The 25,419-nt window shown below is 45.4% G+C and overlaps 1 protein-coding gene across 4 annotated transcripts in view; it reads left to right on the top strand.

Moving 5' to 3' along the window:
* The window catches only part of LOC114446963 (signal-induced proliferation-associated 1-like protein 2), a 74,613-nt gene that overhangs the window by 47,316 nt on the left and 1,878 nt on the right, over positions 1-25,419 (top strand). The window contains exons 9-20 of one of the 4 annotated variants that reach the window (XM_028422882.1): positions 211-485; positions 5,580-5,834; positions 8,138-8,284; positions 9,683-9,786; positions 9,901-9,989; positions 11,609-11,982; positions 13,875-14,171; positions 16,746-16,884; positions 19,896-20,115; positions 21,463-21,594; positions 23,857-23,974; positions 25,006-25,081. In XM_028422882.1, the coding sequence (XP_028278683.1) occupies positions 211-485; positions 5,580-5,834; positions 8,138-8,284; positions 9,683-9,786; positions 9,901-9,989; positions 11,609-11,982; positions 13,875-14,171; positions 16,746-16,884; positions 19,896-20,115; positions 21,463-21,594; positions 23,857-23,974; positions 25,006-25,081 (2,226 nt within the window). Of the gene's footprint in view, positions 1-210; positions 486-5,579; positions 5,835-8,137; positions 8,285-9,682; positions 9,787-9,900; positions 9,990-11,608; positions 11,983-13,874; positions 14,172-16,745; positions 16,885-19,895; positions 20,116-21,462; positions 21,595-23,856; positions 23,975-25,002; positions 25,082-25,419 lie in introns of all 4 variants that reach the window. The other 3 variants (XM_028422881.1, XM_028422884.1, XM_028422883.1) reach the window with 3 other exon arrangements.

Below are 25,419 nucleotides of genomic sequence, written 5' to 3'. Positions count from 1 at the left end.
CCTGAAAACAGGATTTATTCTCTGCCTCTGATTCAACATATATGCTTTGTTAGCTTAGGGAAGCTTCCAGTGTTCCTCTGAACAATCATCTGTCTCTCTCTTCTCAGTGTTTTTCTAAAAAGTCTTCTTGTGTGTTTATCTCTGCTGATCTGCGTAATCAGGACTCGATTATTCTTCCAAAGTTAAAGAACAAATCCTTTTTGTTTCCAGATCACCACCAGAGGCTGTGAGACTTCAGAAATGACTCTGCGCCGGAACAGCCTCGGCCAGCTTGGCTTTCACGTCAACTTCGAGGGCATCGTGGCCGACGTGGAGCCCTTCGGCTTCGCCTGGAAGGCAGGGCTGAGGCAAGGCAGCCGACTGGTGGAGATCTGCAAGGTGGCTGTCGCTACACTGACTCACGAGCAGATGATTGATCTGCTGCGCACGTCTGTCACTGTGAAAGTGGTGATCATCCAGCCCCATGAAGACGGCACGCCCCGGAGGTAACGTTTGTTTTTCTTATTTTTAACCCCGAACGTGCTCTGAGGGCAAAAGATGCTTCCAACACATCAGCAGATTCCTTGTTATGTTGTTGTTGTTAGTGCAGGTGCTCCTCAGAAATGTATGAAGTCATAAAAGAAGCGTTTCTTTTTCTCATTCTTCCGTGCAGCTGGGGTAAATTAGCTTGACATTTGCTCTCATGTTTGGGATGATTAGCATAAAGAAATGCTTACATACTGTTTGGTGTAGCAGCATGGTTGATGTTGTTCTCCGCTGATTTCTCTGGAGAGGAGCCTCTCTTTGTTGTGAGACAAAGCTCCAGCAGGGCTGTAGAGTCACAGACATGGACGGTCAGCATTTCTCACTAATGATAATGAGAGAAGCCTCTTGATTAATGGCTCAGCTCACACCGCCATTGTTTGACAGCTCACACTTGTAGATAGTTTTTTTTTTAACCCTGCCCATTGCTCTATTCAGCAATTAGGATGGGAGTGTTAGCTGTTTTTTAGGGGAGTCCATCGCTCTTGTAATACAAAGAGAGAAGCATTTTTCAAATCATCTTTTGTGAAAATGAAGATGAAGGTCTGCGTAAAAAGCTCGCTCTGAAAGCACATCTGCTTGTTTTGTCTGTGACAGACAGACAGTCCTGTGAAATCGTATCCGTCAATCTTTCACACTGGCGTATTTGACATCTTTGTTTTGCTTCTGCTTCAGGCTGACAGATTTGTGTACGAACAAACGCTGCATCCACGTTGTGACAGATAACCGCGGCAGAATGTCTGTACTGTGTGCAGACAGAACACCTAAACATAACCACATTTCCTGTTTGAAGATGGTGTCTAATGTATGTCCTGCTCACATTCTGGATGAATAAAAACAGCTTCATGTATGTTTGTGACATACTGTCAGAGGCGGTGTGTAGTCGCTCGTGCTCAACTCTGATTCGACTGTACGTTTTGGTCTGGCAGCAGAGGAGTAACACATTTGCTTCCCCAGATGGTGGGCTAACATACCCCGTCTGTGAGTCCCACACAGCAGCCTCTCTGGCAGAACCGACGTCTAATCCTCTTACCATGATCGGCAATGATACATGATGATACAATCCTAATCGCAGTTCAGAGGAGCAGAAAGCAGACAAAACAAACATCTTCCAATTCTGTTTCTGTGTTGACGAGCGCTCGTCCGGCTCCCCGGAGCTGTGGTTACAGGACAGAGGATCTGGTTTTAAACATGGTGTCTGTGCCAGTGGAAAAACTCTGCTTTAACCGCTAAGATGCTCTGTACTGTCAGTCAGAAATCAGTTTACATCAATACATACACACTCGTGGCCAAGAGTGTGGCTATAATGCTATGCTTGCATCGCCGCTGTGAGTGCTATAATGCATTATGGAGCTTGACCTATATTTATTGCGTTCACTAACAGATGCATGTGACAGATTAGTGGATATATTATAGTAAAAACACCATACTGGTCGGTGCTGTTGGGCTTTTCTGGAAGATTTTCACGTCTCACTTTAAACACAGTTTCTCATGAGAATTCAAAGTCCTGTGAAATTTCTCCCAAGAGGCGAAAGGTCAGGTGAAGAATCTCGAGGGCCCTCAACTCTTTTCGCTGCTGCGTCTTTGAGTTGCTAAAGTGTTGCAGTCAACAATAAGTGCTCCAGTTTCTTTTTACTATTATCTCAAAGGAAAGGAATTCAGCAGGGGCCCGACGGCCTCAGTGACTCCCCCCCCACCCCCTGTGACTAGGGAGATGGGGTTTGAGCTGTGCAACAATGGACAGGAGTCCCATGACCTCCAGACAATGTACCCTGGCTCCACGCTGCTATCATGACAAGAAAAAATGTTTTTATAAGCAACATGCAGGGGCTGGAAGGAGCGGGCCTCCACTCCACTGTTTTTAAAATGTCAGAATATTATTTAGACTTCCTAATTTTGTGATTCCATCAGCGGGACATTGAGACCACTGTGTCACACAGACCTGTGGGCAAACCTCCTGAAGCTGTTTCTGCCCTAAACACTTTTAACCCTGCTCAGTCTGAAGCCAGGAGATATGGCTCTAATATTAGCCTTAGCTAGTACTGTATTTATTTACACTGGGGGCAGGATGTGGTTTTAGCTCAGTGCAATACCAGAGGCTTTTCCATCATCACTCGGAAAAGCTTTAAACAAGTTCAGCATGTTAGCCTTGGATCAAACTAATGAGAGAAAGATGAAAAAGATTAGCTCTTTGAAACAGGAATGTGATGTACAGAACATGGCAGCGATTGCATGTTTTGGTATGTGGTCATCAGAGATGTAAGAATAAACACAAGGATCAGTACAATATGGAGCAAAATGGATGATTATTACAAGACATACAAACAGTGACAGCAGCTGAAAAGCAGGATTTATATTCTGCCTGCATGTACTTTAACATGTTTTTTCTTACAGTATGTTTGAAATAGGGGGCACAACCTGCATTCTAAGTGGGCACGACCTGAACCTGGGCCCTGCTGATAATGAGTATTGCCTATGACATTCAGATGGCCACTTGTGACCTTTTCTTTGAAGTGTCATCAGATTTGTCAATGTGGATTTACATCTGGACTGAAGTAAAGCCGGATTTCTCACTTCCCATGCCAACACCCTGCAAAAAGGGAGCTCCACTAAACCAAAAAACTCAGAGAGGCTGCATCACGAATCGCTCTGCATAATCCCTTCACATTCTTCACAGGAGCTCTTTTTTCTCCTCCTTTTGGATCAGTTTGCAAAGACATCACTGAAAAGTTTTTTTTTTGCAGTTCTATTCACTTTACTTATTATTACCTTATTTAATGAACCCTTTGACAATGCTCTGCAAAGGGCTGGTTGGGGTCGTAACCTCTGTGACTCTTTGCTGTGACACAGACTCTGACTGTGGGAATGGATTAGCATGTCCCTCACTGGCGGGCCCTGTCATTGTACTGACAGCTCTCTGACTGAGGTCTAAGGTCCTGTTGATCTATTGTAATTCGTTGAGAGCCAATGGCTGGCGGATCTGATTGTTCACCTCTAGCTAAGCTGCATCTTGAACATCCAGCGATGTTATTTTAGTAATCAGTTGCCAATTGTGTTGTCAATTTAACCTGTTGTGTACTGTAGCCCATTGTGGGTATAATTTATGGCCACACATTTTAAGTGGAAGAGTGCCGGAGCAGCAGTTCTTGGTGGAATCAAGCGGAAGCAGACAGTATTATTCCTCACCAGTCTCTTACTTCCCTCCTCTCCTTCTGTCTGACTGGATATGTCTAACAGCTTCTCGTCCTCCATTAGCCTGCAGCTCAAGTTTAACTGTTGACCAAACACCCGTTTCCTGCTGTTCCTCTCATGATTTATACACCGAGAGTCTCTGAGAGCCCCCCTTACATTCCACTGCCACTTCCTTGCTATGCTTGTAGTGATGCTGAGGGAGCGTATGAGGAAGGGAAATTCACCTTGTCAGTTCTTGGTTGTTCTGTTGCAAAAAGCACAGCAAGAGACAACAGCCGAGACCTTTGCTGTTGACAAGCTGTTAGCAAGGTTTAGCCCTTTCAGAGAGTAATGACGTGTGGCAACCTAGCATGACCACACACCCACAGTTAATCAAGGTAATGAGTGGATTAGCAACCCTGTTAAAAAACAATTGACCAGCAGTCTGGAGGATTTAACACTCTTGTTAGCATCCCGGACAAAAACAAAAGTGATTGAAGGACCTCGGCTTTGACAATAAAAGTAATGGGATAATGATTCTGTTGAATCACCGGTCTCTAAGCTCCTGTGCACATATAACAGCCTTATCCAATGAGATAAACGCCTTTTTCACTTATGTACCGCTCTGATCCTCTGATGATGTCCCACTGTTCCATATTTAAACCAAGTGATGCATGCAGTACACTAAATAAATAATGTAAACTATAGGACTGTGGAGGATGTTGTCCTCCATCATGGATGAAGCCAGCTTAGTGGTGACAGTGACCAGATGTGAGAGACAGGAGGGAGGAGGAAGCAAAGGATGATCTTCTAGTTACATCTTATAACACCCACAGCTCCAGTGGGAGACCAGCTGTAAACAGCCCAGTCGCCCATGGCCCAGTTTGATGAAAGGGTTTCTCTGAGAGGGATTACTCGCCCCCTTCACCGCAGCCTTTGCAATCAGTCTGTGCACCCTCCTCAAGCCTCAGTGTGTGTACATGTATGACCACAGCAGAGTATACAGAGATTTCCAGCAGCCTCCAGTGGATCCTGGAAAATGGACTTTGGAAGGGGGAGGGCGGTGTAATCATTAGAGTCATGCTTGAGATGCTTTGGGAGAGCGAGCTGAGAGCCCAGACTGTTTAACCCTGACCCACCACCCGGTAAACCCTGCTTCTTTCCAAACATACACACCAATCCTCTGCCCAGCCCCAAAGATTAATGTTGCATGAAATGGCATCACAGGCCTTGTCCATCCCAGAGATCTTCAGTGTTGTTAGCAGTAATGGGAGGGAGATGGAGAGGCAAAAAGCCTCCTGCGTGGAGCGAGCCGCCATATCTGGTGGAGTGGCAAGTTAAGATTTTCAGCTCTATTAGAATAGGCAAAGTGTTTCCACTTTTGTCCACAAGAATTTCTGATGTGTATGGAAGCCCTCTGTGTGTGCACATGCGGACTTGTTTGTCGATATTTGTGTGTTTACTGTTGCCATTGTGCAGGCATATGTGTGCCTGCAGGCAGACGTATTATACCTAGATGTCTGCTTCAAGCTTAATATCTCTGACAGTGTATGTGTGTGTGTATTTTGGTGTAGTCATGGTAACAGAAAGCTGCACCTCCCTAATTTTTACAGAAAACATCGTGGACAGCACCCATTTGTACAGTTAGAACACAAAATCATCATTAAGTTGTCAATTTAATGGCTTAAAAATGTAATAAAACGTATTTTCGTATTTTCGTATTTTCAGTATTGTATATACTGAAAATTATATGGATGTCAAAGGTGTGAACATACATGTTATTATACATGAGAATGAGTTCCCCTCATAAAAAGCATGATGCCGCTGTAACCCCGTAATCGACTGCTTACATTTAACCTTCACTTTCCTCCCGATCCTCCCCCCAGGGGCTGCTCTGAACTCTACCGTATACCAATGGTGGAGTACAAGGTCGACAGCGAGGGCCAACCATGCGAGTACAAGACGCCCTTCAGGAGAAACACCACCTGGCATCGGGTGCCCGCAACCGCCGGAGCAGCTCTGTCCCGAGGCTCGCCCACTCAGGGCCCTGACCGCCTGCAGTGCCAGCAGATCCTCCAGCAACACCAGGCGGCGATCCCACGAAGCACCTCCTTCGATAGGAAGCTGCCAGATGGGTCCAGGTGAACATCATGAAAACACACTATTATTACATGTATCGCTTCATTTAGAGTAATCAGATTACAGTTGTACAGTACCATAAAAAGGACACTATAAATGAAACAAATAAGTGAACAAAATGATGCTTTAAGGGGGATATTTTGGGAGCCAGTGTTCCTGCTTGGGGTCTTCAGATAGCTAGGCTAAACAAAACTTCAGCGATCAAACATCACAGTGCTCAAAAGAGCCCGTCCTTTGAGATGAAATCTTTGAACTCTCAGCGTTTCTCATTTAGAAAAGAGCCACAGTAACACTTTGAGGGGCCGGTATTGTGTTGACTTATTTGCATACATATAAATGGAGCATTTTAGTAAAATGAATTCACAGCTTTGCTTTCATCTCCTTTTAGATGATAAGGCCACACTCAGACTGTGTTTCTGTCCTAGGCTGTGTCTCTTTTGGACGTCTCCATTGAGCCATGTAAAGCAGTGATTTGTTCATTCTAATGAAACCCTTACAGTCATGATAACCTTTCCAGTGTGTCACACCGACCCCCCCCTGGTGTTGCCTGTTCTGTCTATACTGGGATAATGGGCGCCTTCTCTGCCTAATCAGAGTCTCTGGCGGTGGGAGCACTCCATTCTCCCTCACTTCTTTTCTTCCTCTCTCTGCCTCCCTCTTCCTGCACCCTGCCGAGGAGGAGGTGATAGGGACACTGACACGGCTCCGCTCATCTCACCCAATTACTGCAGAAACAAAGAGAGTGCTCCTCTCTGGACCACGATGTGTAGCACCCCGGAGAGAGTGGGAGTCAAGGAGTGGGGGGAGGAAGGATGGAAGGAGAGAGGGTGACAGGAGGGGAGTGTTATACAGTCACAAACTCTCACAGAATACATCAGCATAAATTATTTGGTCATTTGTTTTAGTACGGTGACTAATTTCAAATTTTTTAAATAAAAAAAAAAACATCATTTGAAATTAAAACAAATATCATTGGAACTGACAGGTGGTCTCACAAAAATACTTGAGTTCTGTGGGCGCAGCTCAGATGAAGCATTTCATCCACACATCCCGCTGAATCCAGGCTAAGGACCATAAAACATGATGCCCACTATGCAGCCAAACGAGGCAGACACCCCTAATCTCTCCAAATGCCCACCTTCCAATGCTATAGCAGCACAGACAGAAACATCACATTCAATACCCCCCTTCAGAATTTTTATTGTGTCAATGGAAAAACGAGAATGAGAACGAAAAGCAGCTGCTGCTGTTTGACAGTTAAAGCTGCATCCTCAGCCGGAGAGGAAGCGGAGCGGTCAGGCCGGTGCATTTGATGACGTGTGCCACGATTGAGTTACTGACAGTTTAGTTTCCCATGGAGGTCCAGACAAAGGAAACCTGATGACGAAGCAGAAAGTGCTGATGCAAGGAATCTGTCACCATTTTTTTTTTCAGTTGTAAAGTATCTAGATTATTTTTTATTACATTTATCTGCATGTTACCAATCTTTGAATCTTGATTTGTCCGTGGGGAAATCAAGGTAATAGAGACCCAGTCCCAAAGCTATTACATAAACAAATATATAAGAAGCAGATAAAAAGGATAGAATGTCCTACTGGACCTAATGTGAAAGCTTAGGTTGTTATTGCATTCTTATTTCCACCCAGTCATCTAACCTACTTTGGTAGAAAGCCTCTAGGCAGCGGACATATCTCGCATCCAGTGTTTATTTTTCACCCCAGACCATCGTCTGCAAGTTTTTTCTGGCCAGGCGAAAGTAAGCAAAGAAAACTTCTTGTCTCAAGATATTAAGTCAGGTCAGGGCAGTGAGAGGTTCTTCGGATAAGATGAGCTCGGATGATGGTTAGTACAGAAGCAGACGTCTCAGGCTGCCTCTCACATAAGCGTCTTCTGCATTTACTCAACATCCGCATGGGGCTTCACCATCTGGAATACTCACTCAGACTTATTACCATAACTAATCTCTTTTTTCTGTTTATCTTGGGAGAACAAGACACCTTTTCCCGCACTGACAGTTCTTACATTTTCTCAGAGATTATCCACGGTGGTGCTCTCATTCAGGGGAAATTCTCTGCGTGACATGCAATAATAATGTCATTGATGTGAGGGGAGAGAAGATTTTCTAATTTCAGAAAAGCTACCAGTATATTTGTGCTGAAATCATTAGAACCTTTGATGTATAATCTTTATAAAGAGTGGGGTTTCTTTCATTTGAATTGAAAATATTCTCAAAAATTTGCTTCTAAGCAGTAAGTTGCATGTGTGTTGACCCTTCTGTGCATCCTTTGCCTTCTTGTTTCTGCAGGACAATGCAGGATATGGAGAACCCCCAGGTCACCTCGTGCAACAAGGGAGACCAACACTACCGCAGCTCACCCAGTAACCAGTCCTCCTCCAGTGATCCAGGACCCTGTGGCAGCAGCACCTGGTCTCAGCAGCCTAGCTATGACGGGTACAGGACCCTAGCAAGGGTTACTTTAAAAAAAAAAAAAGACCACTAAGTAGTGCCTTCAGGGTTTTTCAGTAATGAATGCAGCTACAATCAGGCGCAGCACTATTTCTGAGAACTTGCAATTTTGCAAAATGGCAGCAATTTTTCCACATGAAATGACCGAATCATCAGGGCACTTTTGGTCAGTCTGCACACATTTATATATATATATATATATATATATATATTTTTAGAAGAAGAAGTGATCTAACAAAACAATGAAATTACGCCTGCCATGGTCTAATACCACATCCAGAGCGTACGTAAAAGAAGGAAGATGGAAGATGATGAGTTTCATGTATGAGATGTCTTCCATTATAGTTTCCACCCTGTCATGCCAAGGCTTTGGTTTCATGATTTAATTCAGAAGAACATAAAGCCTGCATTAGACTTAAATGGGTAAATTGAAGTTGATCGCTATTTCAAGTCCAAGGTGTGGTATTTTCCTGTCTATCATAACTCTGAGCATGTCTCTCTCTCCCTCTGTAAAAAGGATCAGCAGTTAAGTATAATAGGACGAAATTATCAAGACTACTGTCTTGTCCTTCAGCGTCTCCTGCTGTGACGAGTGGAAAAACACTTTTTCAAACTACACTGCAATTTTGGAAAAAGCAATTGAAAACTTTAAAAAAAATAAAATCACAACAGGCTGAAAATTTCCAAGAGGACGAGATTTGTGCAGTGGATTATTTCCAGCATCAACTGTTTTTAACTGCACATCCCACTGTTCCACGTTGCTGCTTTTTTCCTGTTTTTAATTACATGATAGTTTGCAAAACAGTCTGCGGACTGGGCAGGCATAACGTCTGTCAGGTCGGGTCTAGCAGACAAGCAGAATCCATCAGAGACCAGCGTCTGTCTGTAAATGGTTACAGACCATGACAAGAGGCTTAGCTCCCCTCTGCTGCCTTCCTGTCAGAGGTCTCAAAAGTGCACTGAAGTCTCGAGGAGCACCGAGCCCCGTCAGAGCGGTGCTGATGCAGAACAACAGCCGACTGATCTCCAGCGAGAGTCTTTGTCAGAGATCACGAGTCAGTCTAGCCTCTGTTCATCTGCTGTAACCTTTATTAGCTCTTTAAGATTTAATTAAGACTCGCATTGAAAAATGTCCCCTTTTGTCGAGAGCAATAGTTCACCAGGAGTGGCATGCTGAATGAAAAGAGGTCTCTTGTCAGCATTGTCTGGCAGCTTCTTTATTCATTTATAAGCTCAAGAGATTTGACCTTTAATGATCTCGAGCTAATTGCTGCACATCACTGTTAAATCTGTTGAAAGCATTGTCTGGATAGAATACAGAGCTCGCTTTAGAGGCAGAAAATAATTTACAATCCATTTTTCCCCCCATAATTCTCCCTGCAGCTGCCCATCCCCTATCCTCCATGAGCGGGCCGGGGACATCCAGGGTGGAGACGGAGAGATCCACAGGGAAAGGGAGCCCACTCTGGAGAGGACTAGGTCTGCAGGTAAGTCCCAAAGTGCATGTAATGTACAGTGATTTGAGATTTTAACAGGCAGGTGTTGTTGTCTGTGTGTATCAGCTGCTTGTCTACAGTCAGCCTTTCCTTTTGGCTCTACAGAGGCCAAATGGCACATCCCCTCTACTAAGATCCTGAACCCTCTGAAGCAGAGAGAAGGAGGAAAAGACTCACCCAACAAGCTGTCCAGGGTAAATACCTGATCCGCTCTGACTTTTCACAGACAGACAGACAGACAGACGCTGCCCACATGACATTTAATGGAACTTCAGAAATTTCACAGCACACCCAGCTGACTGTTTTCAGTTACATGACCTCATATTATGAAGCTACAACTGGGGTCACTGAGCGCAGTGCATCCTCTGAAGGCTGTTTTTCTATTGTTGAGTGTGTTTATGGCAGCATACGCTATTGCACAGGATAGTAACACACCGTATTTTTGTAAAAAGTATGTACTGAATGATCACAACAGGTCATCACGTGACTGCACATGATGACCTGTTCCCTGCGGTGCGTGCATGTGAGTCCATCTGAAAGCTACTGTGAGAGTGCAGTAGAACTTCCAGCCTGGCCTATTACATGCTATGCTTCTGTAATGTATTCATAGCACCGGAGCACCGGTTTGCTGTTTTATGAGGCGGCTTGTTTTGAACCTGTGATGTTTTCTGTGTCCTCCTTACTTCCCCTAAACCTGTGTGACAGAGTCTGACTTGTTTTACCCCACATCAGTGTTTGAATCGGGCTCAGGTCAGATTGCCCTTGTTTATAGGCTTTGGAGCAATCAGCAGCTCAATTGCGGTGTTCAGTTGGGATGTTCACGTCGTCCCCTCCAGACCCTCTTTGCAGTTATCACTTTTCCCCTCATCAGGATGCTAACGGGCGTCTGATCTCATCACAGTTTCTGGTTGTCTCACACTTTTCTAGGACACATTTTCCTAGAAGGTTGAATATATTAAAGTGCTTTAGCCTCCACCACTTTTTTCTATATTCCCCTCCCTCATTTATCTCTCCAGCATGGTCTATTTTTTTCTCTCTCCCTTTTGATGCTGGAGGCTGGCAAATACACCTAACTGCTTCCTTTAGTGCTCAGCCAGGGTTGCGTTAACTCAGGCCAGTGGATAAAAATTTAAACCGTTCTCTTGGCGCTGTTTGTCCTTAATGCACAGAGCTTGTTTTTCCAACTGTTCCTGATGCAATATGATTTCAGTTGCGTCTATGATTTAGCAGTGTTAAACATTAAGAAGACATGACAGGTCAATCATTCATAATTCATAGCTTATACTTTCAAATTCAGCACCGCATACCTCCTTCATTAGCATTTCTAGACAACAAATGTATATAATAATTTATAAGTAGGATGATTACACTAAGTAGATGATTTCATCAGCTTCATAATAAAAAATCTGTGGTGCTCTAATCAGAGGAAAACATGAAAATATTGATTTTGGTTCCCTGATCATGTGGATTTCTCAGTGTAGCGCTGGAATTTAAGAGGTTGACACAAACTATGTGACATTCAGCATATTCTGTATATATTCCCTCCTACTGATTACTGTCAGCTGGTCGACAGCATAATGGGCTTCAAAAAAACAAGCTGTCGCCTCAGTCAGGGACACACAAGCATGTGATGTAGCCTGATGGGTAAAGCCCCACTCCCCCCGCCTGGTACGCCAAGCATGTTAAAACAGCCGTAAGAACTATTTGCAGCTGCTGCTTGACCTCGTTTGATTCATTGTGCTTCTTTCTCCTTCACCCCTCTTGCTCTTGCTCGCTCTCTCTTCTTCTTCTTCTTCCTCTCTCTATGTACCAGACGGGTGATAAAAACTCAAGCCACTCGAGTAGCAACACCCTCTCAAGCAACGCCTCCAGCAACAGCGACGATAAGCACTTTGGCTCTGGAGACTTGATGGACCCAGAGATGCTAGGCCTCACTTACATCAAAGGGGCGTCCACAGACAGTGGCATAGACACTAATCCCTGCGTGGCCCCTGGGGCCAGGGTGTTGCTGCAAGGAAGGGTGGGAGAGCCGGGACACCCTTGGGTGTCGGAGCATCATGAGGATGGGGCTTCAGAGGAGGAGCATGGGAAACTCTACTTACCACAGGGCTACGCGTCTGCCATTCTGTCCAGTCATGTGACGGAGGGCAGCATCGGAGACCTGAGTGAGATCTCATCCCATTCAAGGTACAGTACACACACAAAGTGTGTGTTCTATTCTTCTTAATGATGCTTTGATATCTGATGTTTTGATGTTTTCTCCGCCATCAAACAGTTATAGGAGATTATGAATGGTTGTATTACAAAGCACTTACACAGGAAAAAATCAATGGAGGGAATCATCAGACGCCCAAAGGAGACTTAGTATATCTTCCCTTATTATCTATTTACACACTTCAGCTGATGTCAGTGGTATCATCTCTGTTCTTTTACAGCTTTAACTCTTATTTTGTTGGGTTAGTGCTTTGCCTGCTGAGAAAATTCTCGCTTATTTTTCATTGGTAAATGGCCCAGAGAAAAATCCACTCTATATGAACACATGAATGTATATTCACACACCACTGGCGCCAAAGTATTCGGCTCATTATCTGCTAAACACACACCGACACTAAGGAAAGGTTGCTGGCTGTTAACTGACCTTTTCACCCAGCCGTGCGCCCTCACTGCTGACCTGCCGCCTGACTCATCCAGCTGTGCTGAAGGCAGTGGGTGGGGCCGCTGTCAGACTGGAGCAACACGGGGGGTTTCATCACACTGTCGTCCAAGTTCTCCTCACCAGACTGGGGCCCATCTGGGAAAGAGAAGGGGTGTCAGAGAGGGTTGGCCCTGCAGCCACTCACAGTCTGCCTTTGTGAGATAGAAAGCGTTTATGCCATAAAGATTATGTTACCCCCAATCTGTTCAGATCATTGGCCTGTTGGGGAGGGCGTCAGAGCTGTCCACTCCAGGATATCATTCAGAAATTGAGGAAAGAGTCCGTGCCATCACCTTGACGCTTCCCACCTTTTATATAATGGTCTTTGACACCAGAGTGTCATCTGAACAAACAGTGAAGCAGCAGGAGCACATTAAACAGGGTGTGGCCCAGATGGTCATGAATATGAAAGCAGGAGTCTGTAGAGCCTCCAGCCAAAGCCAGCTCTGAGATCTCTTGAGTTCTTTTTCTTTACAAGACAAAGCCTGACATCTTTATGGACCAGGGCAGATTATCTGAAGCTAAGATCCAACAAGGTAGAAGACATGAAACTGTCCACCACTCATATAGATAAAGAGATATATGAAGAAAACTGCAGCAGATGTGAGATAAACAGTGCATACTGGCAAGCCGTGATACCTAACTGACCCCTTTTCACATCATTGTCAAATAGCTCCATCCTGCACATTATGTGGCTGTAGTTATTCCAAAGCCAAACATGGTAATGAAAGAAATGGCACAGAACCAGGTTCGAATCAAGGATGATATGTGATATACAGTCTGTAAATCAGCCAGAAATGAAAGGTGTTTTAAAAGTGTCTCTACAAATAACGCTTTCCTTTGATCACTTGACTTGAATTTCAAGGGCCTGTTCAGCCAAATACCAAAAGTGGAAAGTTGCATACGGTAACTTGACCTTGTTTGAGCGTGCTTGAGCAATCATAAAGCTGCAGATATCTCAGAAGCACAGAAAATGCCTGATTTGAATGCATTGACCCTTTATTGTGGCCTGTCAGTTATAGTCATATTGGACTAAATATGAAAAGGACAAATGACTCATGAGAGTTCAGCAGGATTACGCACATGACAAACTGGAGCTGAGTCACCCTCCATTGTGGGTTAAAGGGCAGCTACTCTGAATACAGTACATGTGGGCCACATGATGTAATGCTATCTCAGCACAAAGAAATGCCATTCATAAACCATTTTTTCAAAATTCATGAAGTCTGGTTATTCTTAACATCAAACCTTCTAGTGCTTCTAGCATTTTTCCTTTTTGTTCATGCTTGTTTCTGCTTTTATTATCATTTATCCTGTTTTTCATTTTGTGTTCACTTTTGAGTTACATTATCCTTTTTTTTTTATTTTTTTGCTGTTTGATCAGTGGCTCACACCACTCTGGCAGCCCATTGGCCCGTGGTGCCAGGTACTGTATGTCCGCTGACTCCTCCAAGGTGTACACCATCCCTCAGACCAGCAGCTCAGGGCCAGGGCCGGAGCCAGAGCCAGAGCCAGGGCCGGGGCCCGGTCCTGGGCCCAGCTCAGAGGCCTGCGGACAGACACGCACACAGGCCGGTTGCATACTCCAAGTGGGCATGAAGACAGCTGATGATGATGATGATGAAGGGGGTGATGAGGAGGCCCACAGCACTGAGGGACCTCCCAACATTTCAGAGTGTGGGTGAGTGTGTGTGAGAGAGGAATCATGACAGAGCGTGTATGAGAGCATCGGCAAAAATGCACAATACCACAAAAAGATGACAAACTTCGTACAGTTTGGTTCCACCTCACATGGTTCACATTAAGTTTAATGCTCGGGATCATGCAAAGCTAGATGACACACTTTTTAATCATGCTCTTGTCAGCACTGTTTCTCTCAGACTCGCCGTTGCCCAGCCCCCATCAGCCCACCCAGGGTGCATAAACTGGCCTTGATTGAAGCCGACAGCCACAAAATAAATAAGCTCAATGAAGCCGCGGACATAATACACTTGGCACATGTCACTTGTGGTTATTGATCGCTCCTGTGAAGCCAGGTCCCCGTGGACTACCAGGCTGAGCTTCTACCAGATCAGCATCTCTGCTGGGAGCCAAGCAACAATGCACACACAGCAACACACTGCTGTCACACTCATCATTCCAAAGACATAACCCCAAGAAACACTGCACAGGAGGAGAAATGTACACTGACATCATATACACTCTCCTCAGACTTCATATTGGCACTGATGACCGCCTGTATCTGTGTGCTGATTAAATGGTTAGCTGTAGAGAGCCATTGATAGTGAACGTGAGACTCGGTGTTGATGGTGTGAGTGTGTGTGTCCTTGTATTGAAGGTGTTTGTGAGTGAACTGTTGCTGTGTTTTGGAGCAGAGAATTTTAGATTTGCCCTGCTGATGCTCTCAAGTAATGTAATTTAGGCTGTGAAATTTGCTAGTTAGAGCTGCTTGATTGATCACATGCACTGAAGTCATCTTCTGGCGACTTATGAAAAAGGCTCAGTAATTCAGTTACCCTCCCCATTGTTTGTTTATATATTCCTACCGTTTTATTTCATCTTACATAAGAGTGCCTCATGATAAATGGCCTAATATTACTCACAGATATTGTTCTAACGTAATGAAGTTTCTCTTCCTCCTTTCCAAAAACTTTTCTCATTTGCTCTAACACTGTATGTAATGCAGGATGTGTAACAATGCTTCTAACCCTGGGCTCTTTCTCTCTCGCTTCTTGCTTCTTGTTTCAGAGGAGCAGAGAGCTTGTTAGCCTTCCTCCTCAAAATGCTGTCTGAGCGTTCAAGGTACACAGTTCAAGTGAACCCAGTGGCCCTGATCTGACCCAGCCTGCTTCCACCTCGCACACACTGCCCCACAATCCCTTTGTCCTCCGCCCCCCCCTACCCACCCTGCTCCTCTGTCATGACACATCTCAAGTGCTGCTCCTGCACATGTGGCACATGCTGACAGTGAAGGGCAGCCAGCTGTGGATCAGTAGCTGTGGCATTTCTTCTGAAACTCATGTTTTTTGTGATGCTTTTACCACTGTAGGTGGTAGAGAGAGAGGAAGTAAAAGCCCTTCTCTGTATGCAGTGGGTACGTGCACTACATCAGCTACATTCCTTGCTGGACTAAGCCATCTGGGAACTTTGTAAAAAAAAAAAAGGCTCAGAGAGGGCGGCCACTTGGCAGGTTATTGGATGAATGGCCTGTCTATAACCGCTACAACGGCTTCTCATTGTTGTCTCCATGTCTAAAACATGACAGTAACTTCTCTTATACACAAAATGTTATTATAGTCTCCCAGGGTTGGTCCCTTTTTTGTATAAAGCCAACAATATTTAGAGCTGAATTAATTTCCTGGATGCAGCCTTCAAAATGAAGTGATTATTTTTCAACCCTGAGATGGCATGGATAGGTCAGGATATCATCCAGCTATCGCACATAGACATTTGCCATATCTGTCTATGTATTTAGGGTTTGGTTGCCATGGTTCCAAAAGCTTAAAGCAGTGCAAATCTCAGCGATAGCGTCTCTAGGTAACCACGCTGTCCCATCATCTAACTATCTAGTCAATCCCCCTGCGGACATCTTAACACCCTGCCAGCAGCACTCAGCTTGTCATGCTCAGGCTGCTCACTTAAAGCAGAGGTCTCACAGCCACACGACTTCACCAGCCAGGTCAGTCACATCCTCCGCCCCCCCCCCCCAAAACACTCTGTACCCTCAAAGTAATTTAAATGTTCACAGACAAAACCCTGCTGACAACCACCGCTAACAAAACATGTCACCTCTTGTGGGTCTGTCTCAACCCTGTCTAACAGCTCTTATGTCTTCCTCTGTTGTTGTGTGAACACTCCTTCAGTGTCTGTAGTTTGCACTTGTCTCTGGATGTAATTTCTGTGGAAAACCCTTGTTTTTCTCTCCTTTCTTCCTCTCACAGTGCTTGGCTGTGTCCTCCACGGTCTCTTTAATCATGGGTTTGGCACACTGATGTGGGACAGGGTGGGATTGGAAATAACCCTCGCTTAGTCTTTCTCCATCCCCGTTACCCCACATTCACCTGACTAGCATGGAGCAGTGAAACATCTGATGTTGGCATGCTAAGGTGGATCCTCCACATGAAACCCTTTTGTGTGATTCTACAAAAAGTAGCCGGGGCTACTACTGAACCCAAGCTACAACCGCCCTGAGGCCACAGGATGTAGTCTGTGTGTACATTTTAATGAGCTTCTGTGCCCTCTGTTTTGTCTACAGGCAACTGTACGTGCAGGAGGCTGCCTGCCGGCTCCAGGCTGCAGAGCGGGATGGGAAATCACTGCAGAGACTATCTAAAGAAGAATATCTTAAAATGATGTTACCTGACAGCCCACCAGGAGAAGACAGGAATCGTAAGGTGAGTGATTGGCTGATTGCTTGGTTTGATCGGTGCTCCATAAATTACATAAGGACTATGTTGTTTTACGACGTGCACAAAGAAACAACGCTGATTCCATTATTACATGACATTTTAAGAATCTGCTCCAAAAAACCGGAGGCTATTTTTCTCATGCTGACTAACAGACGCAGTGCTTACAAGGCCAGAACCAGAGCAGATAACCTCTTGCTGGGAAGCAAGTATGAGCAGGACAAACATCTGCTGCCTATCAGCTGGCACGGCTGCCCAGCACCGCAGCTGATAGACCTCCTCTCTCCCGACACAAGGCCCTTTCAGTCCCCATCGACTGGCACAGAGTGTTTGGGTAATTTAATTTAGAATGGGGCCTGAGTTTGCTCAGTTGGGATGTCATGGATTAAAGGCAGGAAGTTGCAGAGTGCATCGATGTTTGATGTTCCCGGGTTGGGCAGACTCTATTAATTGCATCTCGAGCTCCCCGCACCATCCCCCATCCATTATCTACCAAGAAGGGACCCTGGAGACGTACAAATGGGTTATTTTTGGATGCTGCTCAATTCTATTACAAATGCACTTCACTTCCTCCGAGAAGACAAGCATGTCCTCTGGCACAGGCAGGCCTTGTCCCTCACATGAAGCAGCTCAGCACCCTGATTAGTTTATCTCGCTGTCGTTCACTGAGCTTACAGTACATAAGGCGTGCTGTCTAAAATGAAAGCAGGTGGATCAAGCTTGGCGCTGATACACCTTCATTTGATTGCATTTTGTTTCCCACAGAGAGCGAAATAGCAGTACACAGTGGCGGCTGTTGGATTCAAAGAGCAGTATGGTCTCTGTTGTAATCGCTCTCTCCGGTCTGATTCAGTGCGATAATACACTGCATGGAAAAGAGAGGCATCAGTGAGGGCTCAGAGCCAGACACTCTGACCATATACACATACGATCCCAGGGAACACATACTGTGCTTGTCTAGGAGCAGCTTCACAGCACTGCATGTTTTCAATCATTAGCTGGGGCGTAACTAAATCAAATCACTGTAACAGTAATGTAGGAAACATTACTGATTTATTTCTAATCACAATACAGACTAACTTAATATTCTAAGTGATTAAACAGAGTGTACTGCAAAGGTTAATGTGTGTGTCACTTCCGGCAGTCACCCGATGCCATTCATTGTTTGGGTGAGCAGGTGCAGAGAGATTTTCCTTGCCAGCCGACGTGTCCGCTGGGACGCCCTTCCACAGACAGACAGACCATTGTGTGGCTGACGTAAAGGAAAGGCCGTCCGCAGCTTATGCTCCCACAACGTTTCTCTTTTGAACCTCCTGTGGGAAAGCAAAAAAACATCTGAATAGGTGGTTGTCCAACACATCCTCCCAAGTGGCACGTCAAAGCCTGCTTGTTGTCTTTGTTCGTTGTGGGTAGCGAGGACGGAGAAAAAAAGTCAGGGAAATCAGAAAAAATCTAGGTGGATGTGTCACCGCTGCCTCAGCTGATAAGAGAGTTGCTGCTGCTAAGGAAGACCTTACATGCTGAATCAGGCTGGGTGGATTTAGACGCACCAGAATAGTCAATAATCATAGAGGCTTTTTATTAATATAATATTTTCTCTGTAATGTGCACAGCAGGGCTGGTTTAACCAGTGCCAAGATGTGTTCAGAGAGCCTGGTTTGATGCTATAGATGTAATAAATAGACGGCTTTCAGAGAAAAAAACATTAAGCCCTATTGCAAATGGTTTCATTTGCCGTGACTCCATTTACGGGAGCTCTAAATCTGTGCTATTTTTGCTTTATATTAGAGAGCAGCAAAAGTTTAAAGTTGTTTTGATGAACACAAACCTTTTGGGGTCTAATCTTGTACATTTGGGTGGGAAAACTTTCAATATGAGGCAACCCTGTTAAGTTAAAGCCTCTGAGATGTTCGGGGAGGCTGTGTATATATATATATGTGTGTGCTGCTTTGAATTCCAGTATGTACATTGGCTTTAAAGACAGACTGAATGTTTGTTAAGTTCTCACCGTGGGATTTGTGGAGGATCTGTCTTTGAAATGGAGATGGCTGGGTGTTGGCCTGCGGGGGATACCAGTCTAGTGTTGGTTACAGCTGTGAAGCCAAAGGCAGACATTTACGCATCTGGCCAACTGTCCCGCATATCATTTGTGGCTACTTTTGATGTCACTCCTGCTGCATTTATGTAAGCTAAGCGGGACAGTGATAGATGGGATGGGTTTTGTGGTTGTGTGTGTTTAAACAGCAGATCCTCTGTCATAATTCTGGCCGTAGCCATGAAACGCCAGTGTCCCTGCAGTAATTCTTCCCGTCAGGACTGTGAGGCCTTACAACTTTTGTATTTGTTCATCCTGACATCATGCTTCCTCATGACCTCTGCATTGCCTTGCATTGGCCTCTGTGTTATATGACATGGCTGGCTGACCTGTTTACAATAATGGTAGTAGGGGATGAGTGATAAGTCTATCATGACCTAAGAGTGGGGGGGGGGAAATATGTCAATGTTACAAAATCTAGTTTTTTATCGCCAGCAGTCAGGTAGCAACCATGCTAACACAGACCTGACAAGGCATTCTTTCTTGGTATTTTTTAAGTTGTCAGTTCTGTTGTTTCTGCCTGTCAAATGTATCTCACCATCAGGCTCTGTGGCGCTGATGCCAAGTCTTCTCTGCCGCCTGTGGTTTCTCACGTTAAGCTCAGTGACTATAGGTGCCACACTGTACTGACCTCAGTCACCACCTCCACCAGCTCTGCCCCCTGTTTTTCCTCCATGCTGCCAGACGCTCTCCAGCTGTGCTCGATCCATCTGCATTTTCCTGAGAGCAAAGTCTGTAATTGATTCCTGACACTCGCTTCACTGATGTTCCCTGCTGCCACCCAACTGCCCACTTGTGTAAACCTGCTGTGACGAGGAAAGACAAAGCAGAGTGAAGGGGCAGAGTGTCTGGGGGAGTGTGGTTGTTGTGACTCTTTCTTGACAAATTGTTCTCCTTTCGTCAGGTGTCAGCCGTGGGCAGTTTGTCACCGAGGCGCTCCCTGTACCGAACGCTGTCAGACGAAAGCGTGTGTAGTAACCGCAAGGGCTCGTCATACGCCAGCTCACACAGCTCCATGCTTGACCAAGCCATGCCTAACGACATCCTGTTCAGCACCACCCCACCTTACCACAGCACGCTGCCTCCTCGTATGATCCACAACCAAGGAGCGTCAAACCTTCGGAGTAAGTACGGACGGTGAAACTCACAACAGGCCAGTTTAGGAGAAGAAGAGACAAAAACAAGTGGAACAAACTGAACTCTTTCACATTTTTTTTCTGCATGATTCTCCGGGATGATTGTCACTCCTCTTCTCCGGCACCAGATAAGAGCCAGGATGTAGATACTTGTTTGAAGAGCCACTTGTGTCCTACTGATATCATTAGCACAACTGGTACACACTCCAGAAACACTCCTCAATATAGCCAACTAATTGGAAATGGGTGAGGCTCCTTGCTACTTGCAAGAAGGCCTGCCGCTCCGTCTGCATTAAGCAGACACCTGTCACTGCTGGCTAGTATTCCCTTCTCCTCTGTTCTCCCGGCATCTATCCACTGAATATGTATTAGCGATGAGAGGTGTGATGTGTCCTGCCTGCACTGCTGCAGGTCTTTAAGATCTCTGACATGAACATGCCAATTTTTCCATCAGGAGTGTCACAGTGTCTGTCATACATAATGTTTCATTCACTCATCAGTCCCTGCCTGCCTCCCCTCTCTGTCCCCCTCCTGTCTCATTTCCATACCGTCCCTCACCTGTCTCCTGCTGCCGTCTTTGGATAGAAAATGGCTTTTGGAAAGATGTTTTTCTCTTTAGCCTCTTCTGGCTGTCAACCTGATGGATTCCTGATTGTTTTGAAGGATAGTTGAGAACACAGGCTCTCTCTCTTTGCCTTACTGAAACAGCCCAATTTGGTAAACAGTGAATCACTCAAGCTCCAAGACGCTGGGTAAATTGAAAGGAGAGTGTCAGAATCACCTCCAGCTCTCTCTGTCTCTTCTCTGCTTCTCCACTCGTGCTTTTCTAAATGCCTCTCTGCAGAATGGGAGCTTGTTTATTGCATTCCCCATCTTCCAGCGACGAGATGGAGGGAGGGAGGGCTGAGGGGGAGGGACAGAGGGGAGGGAAAAGAGATATTGATTGAAACATGAAGACATTCACTTAGACAAGTCATTTATCGCCCCTCAGACAGCGCCTTGCTAGTGTGACTCAGAGAAGGTGGTTTAATGTGACACTAGCCCATCGTGCTGTCACATTGATGCAAAACTTTTCTTTTCAAAGTGTGATTGTTTGCATCTTGTGGGAGGATTTATTTGTTTGAGTCATCATGATTAGAGCTGGATAAATATCTTTCTATTTTAGCAGCAGCGAAGAGTTTAAAATGAGCTCCCTGCCTTTCCTACTCTGCACCCGTTCATCCCCTCCACCAACCCCTCTTTTTGTCTGATGCAAACTGACGGCCGACTCAGAACACTAGCCCTGAACTCAGGCCGGGCCCAGACACTGATCGGCGCGCCTGCCTGTCTCTGCAGATGAGTTTTGGTTCTCTGACGGCTCCTTGGCGGACAGGTCCAAGTTCAGCGACCCAGGCCTCATGCCCCTCCCAGACACTGCCTCGGGCCTGGACTGGTCTCACCTGGTTGATGCAGCTCGAGCCTTTGAAGGTAACCAGCCTGGCTGAAGCTGCTGGCACCTTGTGTAAACCCCCCCCTACTATCACTACTACTACTACTACTAGTTCTACTACTATTATTACTACTACTCCCCCTCCTCCCCTTGGCTGCTTAGTGTGTGTGTCTAATCTGCGAGTGCTCGCTGGCTTGCATGCGTAGGTTTGTGTGAGTGTTTGTGTTTTCTCTAAGTGCTATAAGAGGTGACTTTTGGGAATCTTTCTGCTTTTTGCACCTCTGCTCTGAGCCTCATTGTGATTCCCATAAAGCACTGTTATCTGAAAAAAAAATGAGCCATCGTTTCTCAGTGAAGACATGAAGCCAATTTTCACACCATAAAGCCAGCAAGTCACCACCAGGGAGAATTCTTACAGTGCCTTTACTATTAAGCTCTTGGGCTGTTAGCTTTGGGTAATTTGAGCTGCTCTCTTGGCCTTTTGTCTTGAACATTGTCCACTATTTTTCCCTGATTAATAAGAGTGTTTGTGGATTTTTGTGGCATCCAGTTCCTCAACAAGTGGTTTGGAAAATCAGGAAGTATTCACAAAAATTCATGAGGGCTGGCAGTGCGGTGTCTTCCTGATAACGCGAGTCAACTGAAAGCTGTTTTTCCACCCAGTCTCTTTCTGTTTTCAATTAATTAATATTGACACATCTCAGCCACTTCATGGCCAGCACCATTGTTTGTTCATTTCTTTTCTAATTTAATCTCTTCGACCGCTCTCATGCCAGTGTATTTTCCATTTATCACTGATTTTTTTTTTTCCACTTGAACTCCACCTGACCCCCAGACCAGTGAGCAGGCAACATAGCATGTGACCATTCAATTGTCATAATTAATGAATTGTCTGTGGAGTTTCTTCTTTGATACATTTACCCCCTGGGTAGCCCGCAGTCTATCATTTAGCAAGAGTGGAATCAGTGGAGACGATGCAGAGCCTGACTGGCAGCAGGAAGGCAGTTGTCACGGCAGCCTGGCTGGCCCAGAAAAGCGCTGTGTAAACTGGATCCTTGTTGCCAAGCAGAAAGTGGCTCCAGGCTGCCATTGTGCCATGTATGTTTAACCAGCTCTGCTCGGAGCCAGCTGAGTGAGAGGTTGGCTGAGATGTAAAGCATTTATAGCATTCATAACCTTGGTCATGTGAATCCTGAGAGACCATTCATTTTCATGATGCAAAAGGACACTTTGGATTGGCTTAAAGCATCCACACACACACACACACACACAAAATAACTATTGAAAGCAGAAGCAGATGGAATTAAAAAATGGGCTTTGGTAAATTTCAGCAACAAAAAGCTTTGGGTGCAATCACCGAATGCTCTCTTTGTTAACAATTGGATAAATTTTAAGATTCTGTCACAAATAATCTGTCGCTCACATAGTTTGTTTCCTCTTTCCACTGTAATCTGTCTTTCTTTGACTGTCATCCGTTTGTCCAGCAAATCTGGACGCTGTGTCAGGCAAATATGTCAAGCTGCTTTTACCGTGCCCATCTCGGCTTTCCTTAAATCTTTCTGATGCAGCCATCAAATATGAGGAAGATGTTCATGTTCATTCATATGTAAATGAAGGCTTGGTCTTCCTTTCCTGCCTCGTCTGAGCGACCAACTCCCGGCTCAAGCAGCTTTTGTCTTGGAGTGGATTAGCTTTCATTTGGGGGGCTAAATTAATGGAAGGGTTTCCTTAATCTTTGCTATGAATATGCAGATCCTCCTATCTTGAGTCTCAGACCAACGGGCTTGAGAGAGAGAGTGATTTCAAAAGGAAAGAGCATTACGCCTTAAAACTGAGCAGTCCCTGAGCGTAACATGCCAAGTTTGGGTTTTCCATGGGGCTTTGGTGCAGCTTAAGGGCCTGATATGGTAAAACAAGCATGACTGGTGTCTTACAGCTCCGTGGGATCCAGCCCATTATGAGCCAAACAGCTGTCAGAAGAAACTCATAGCGCTGAGGGCAGTGGAGCAACACCCAAGGGACTGGTCTAGAAATTCCCTGTTTACCACCTTGTTCCTTATTGTCTGGTTACAGTTCTCACAGTGTGGGAGGACTGCTTTATAGGTGGCTTTGTGCCGGCGCTTACACCAAAGCAACCATTCATACAAACCATGAAAGAATCGCCTCATCCTGCCAGAAGTGCGTGCATGCGAGTGTGTCGTCCTGCTCTATTTTAGCTGCATGTGAAAAGCTCAACACTTTTTCCTGTTTTGATGTTCAAGGCAGATTATGACCTCTTACGTCATCTGTTCTGTCTCCAGACCAACGTGTGGCGTCTTTCTGCACCATGACGGACATGCAGCGGGCAGAGGCTCTGCAGATCTCCAGAGAGCTGACCAGACGGGTGGTGGAGGCGGAGGGAGCAGCGCTGGATGCAGAGTAGGCCCCTCCCACAAACACAGACACAGACAAGCTCAACTGAACACTGACTGCTGGTTAAACCCGCCTCCCCGAAAAGCGCATGTCCAGGCATAGCCTAGCAACTGTTACTAGGCGCAGCAGGCCTGTCAAGCTTTGGATGTCTCCACATGATCAAGCGGTGTGCATGAAACCCTAATAAGATCAATACTCTGTATCTCCAAGGTTGGAGGAGGAGGGTGTGATTTTCTGTCACTTTTAACAAAAGCTGGGCTGTAAGGAATGCATTAAACGATGTGTTTATCTGATCTAACATAAGCTGGTGTGGTTTACAGGTATAAAAACAACAGTCACTGAGCGAGAGAGGTAAGCTGTTGAGTATAGAATAATGTTGGTGGCTGGATTCTCATGTTTATAGCTAAGAACCCCCTGACATGCACTCCTTCAGACGCCATCAGCTTCATGTGTAAAATGACAAAACCTCCAGACAGCAATCAGACACAATCTTCAGTTTACTATTTTCCTTTTCTTCACACCTCTCGCTCACACATGAGCTGTTTGCCGTCTTAGTGCTCAAACGCAGTCTTACCTTCTGGGTGGAACACTCGACTAGTTCACAATTGGTTCCTATTTATGGAACTGAGCGCTATTTAAGCAAATGAGATCTGATACACCAAGCAGAAACATAATTAGTGATATTATGGCTCCTGCAGAGAAGCCATATGCATCCAGGAAGAGAGGGGAAATGAGGACAGAAAGACAGGAGCGAGCCATGCAGATGTAAATGTTGGAAGGAGATACAGGAGCATCAGAACTACATCCAGTGTGTCTGAAAGAACATCAGCCAATGCTGCCACCTTCACTGCATTATGGAGCCAGCAGTGTTACATGTTTTATTGCCGCTGTCATTGTAGGGATGCAAAGCATGACAGGCAGCAGTACCTAAAGGGGGCGGGGCTTATCCACCGTGTGCTGTGAGCGCCTGTGTGATGGTAGAACCTGTCATATTGTTTCATTGATGCGATAAATAACTCTTTCTGTCCCAACAGCAGCTCCCCCTCTACACTTACCGGCAAAGTCAACCAGCTGGAGGTGATCCTCAGGCAGCTGCAGCAGGACCTCAGAAAGGTATCATCACTAATATTCATAATTTGTTTGTATCACCTGCTCGTTTCCATGTTGGCACACAGCGCATGTCTCTGTCACACAGCTCAGAATGACACACACTGAGTAATGGGTGCCCTGAGGTCTGTGTAATACAAACTCATCCACTTAATTCAATATCTTGCTTCCTTTGCTTATTGTGTCCCGGCCCCAGTGTTTCCCCACCTCCACTAATGTGTTTAAAATGGAGGGAGGAAATGCACTTTTATCACAGCTGAGGAAAAGGCTGCTTTGCCATGTTAATGCCTCCCATTTGTGCCGCGCTGACGAAAGACGGATGTTCATGTAATAGCGGGGCTTTT

The sequence above is a fragment of the Parambassis ranga genome, chromosome 15, assembly GCF_900634625.1.
Source record: "Parambassis ranga chromosome 15, fParRan2.1, whole genome shotgun sequence".
NCBI classification, from domain to species: Eukaryota; Metazoa; Chordata; class Actinopteri; family Ambassidae; genus Parambassis; species Parambassis ranga.
Note: the sequence above shows the minus strand (reverse complement) of the source record. Positions and strands in the feature narration are given on the sequence as shown.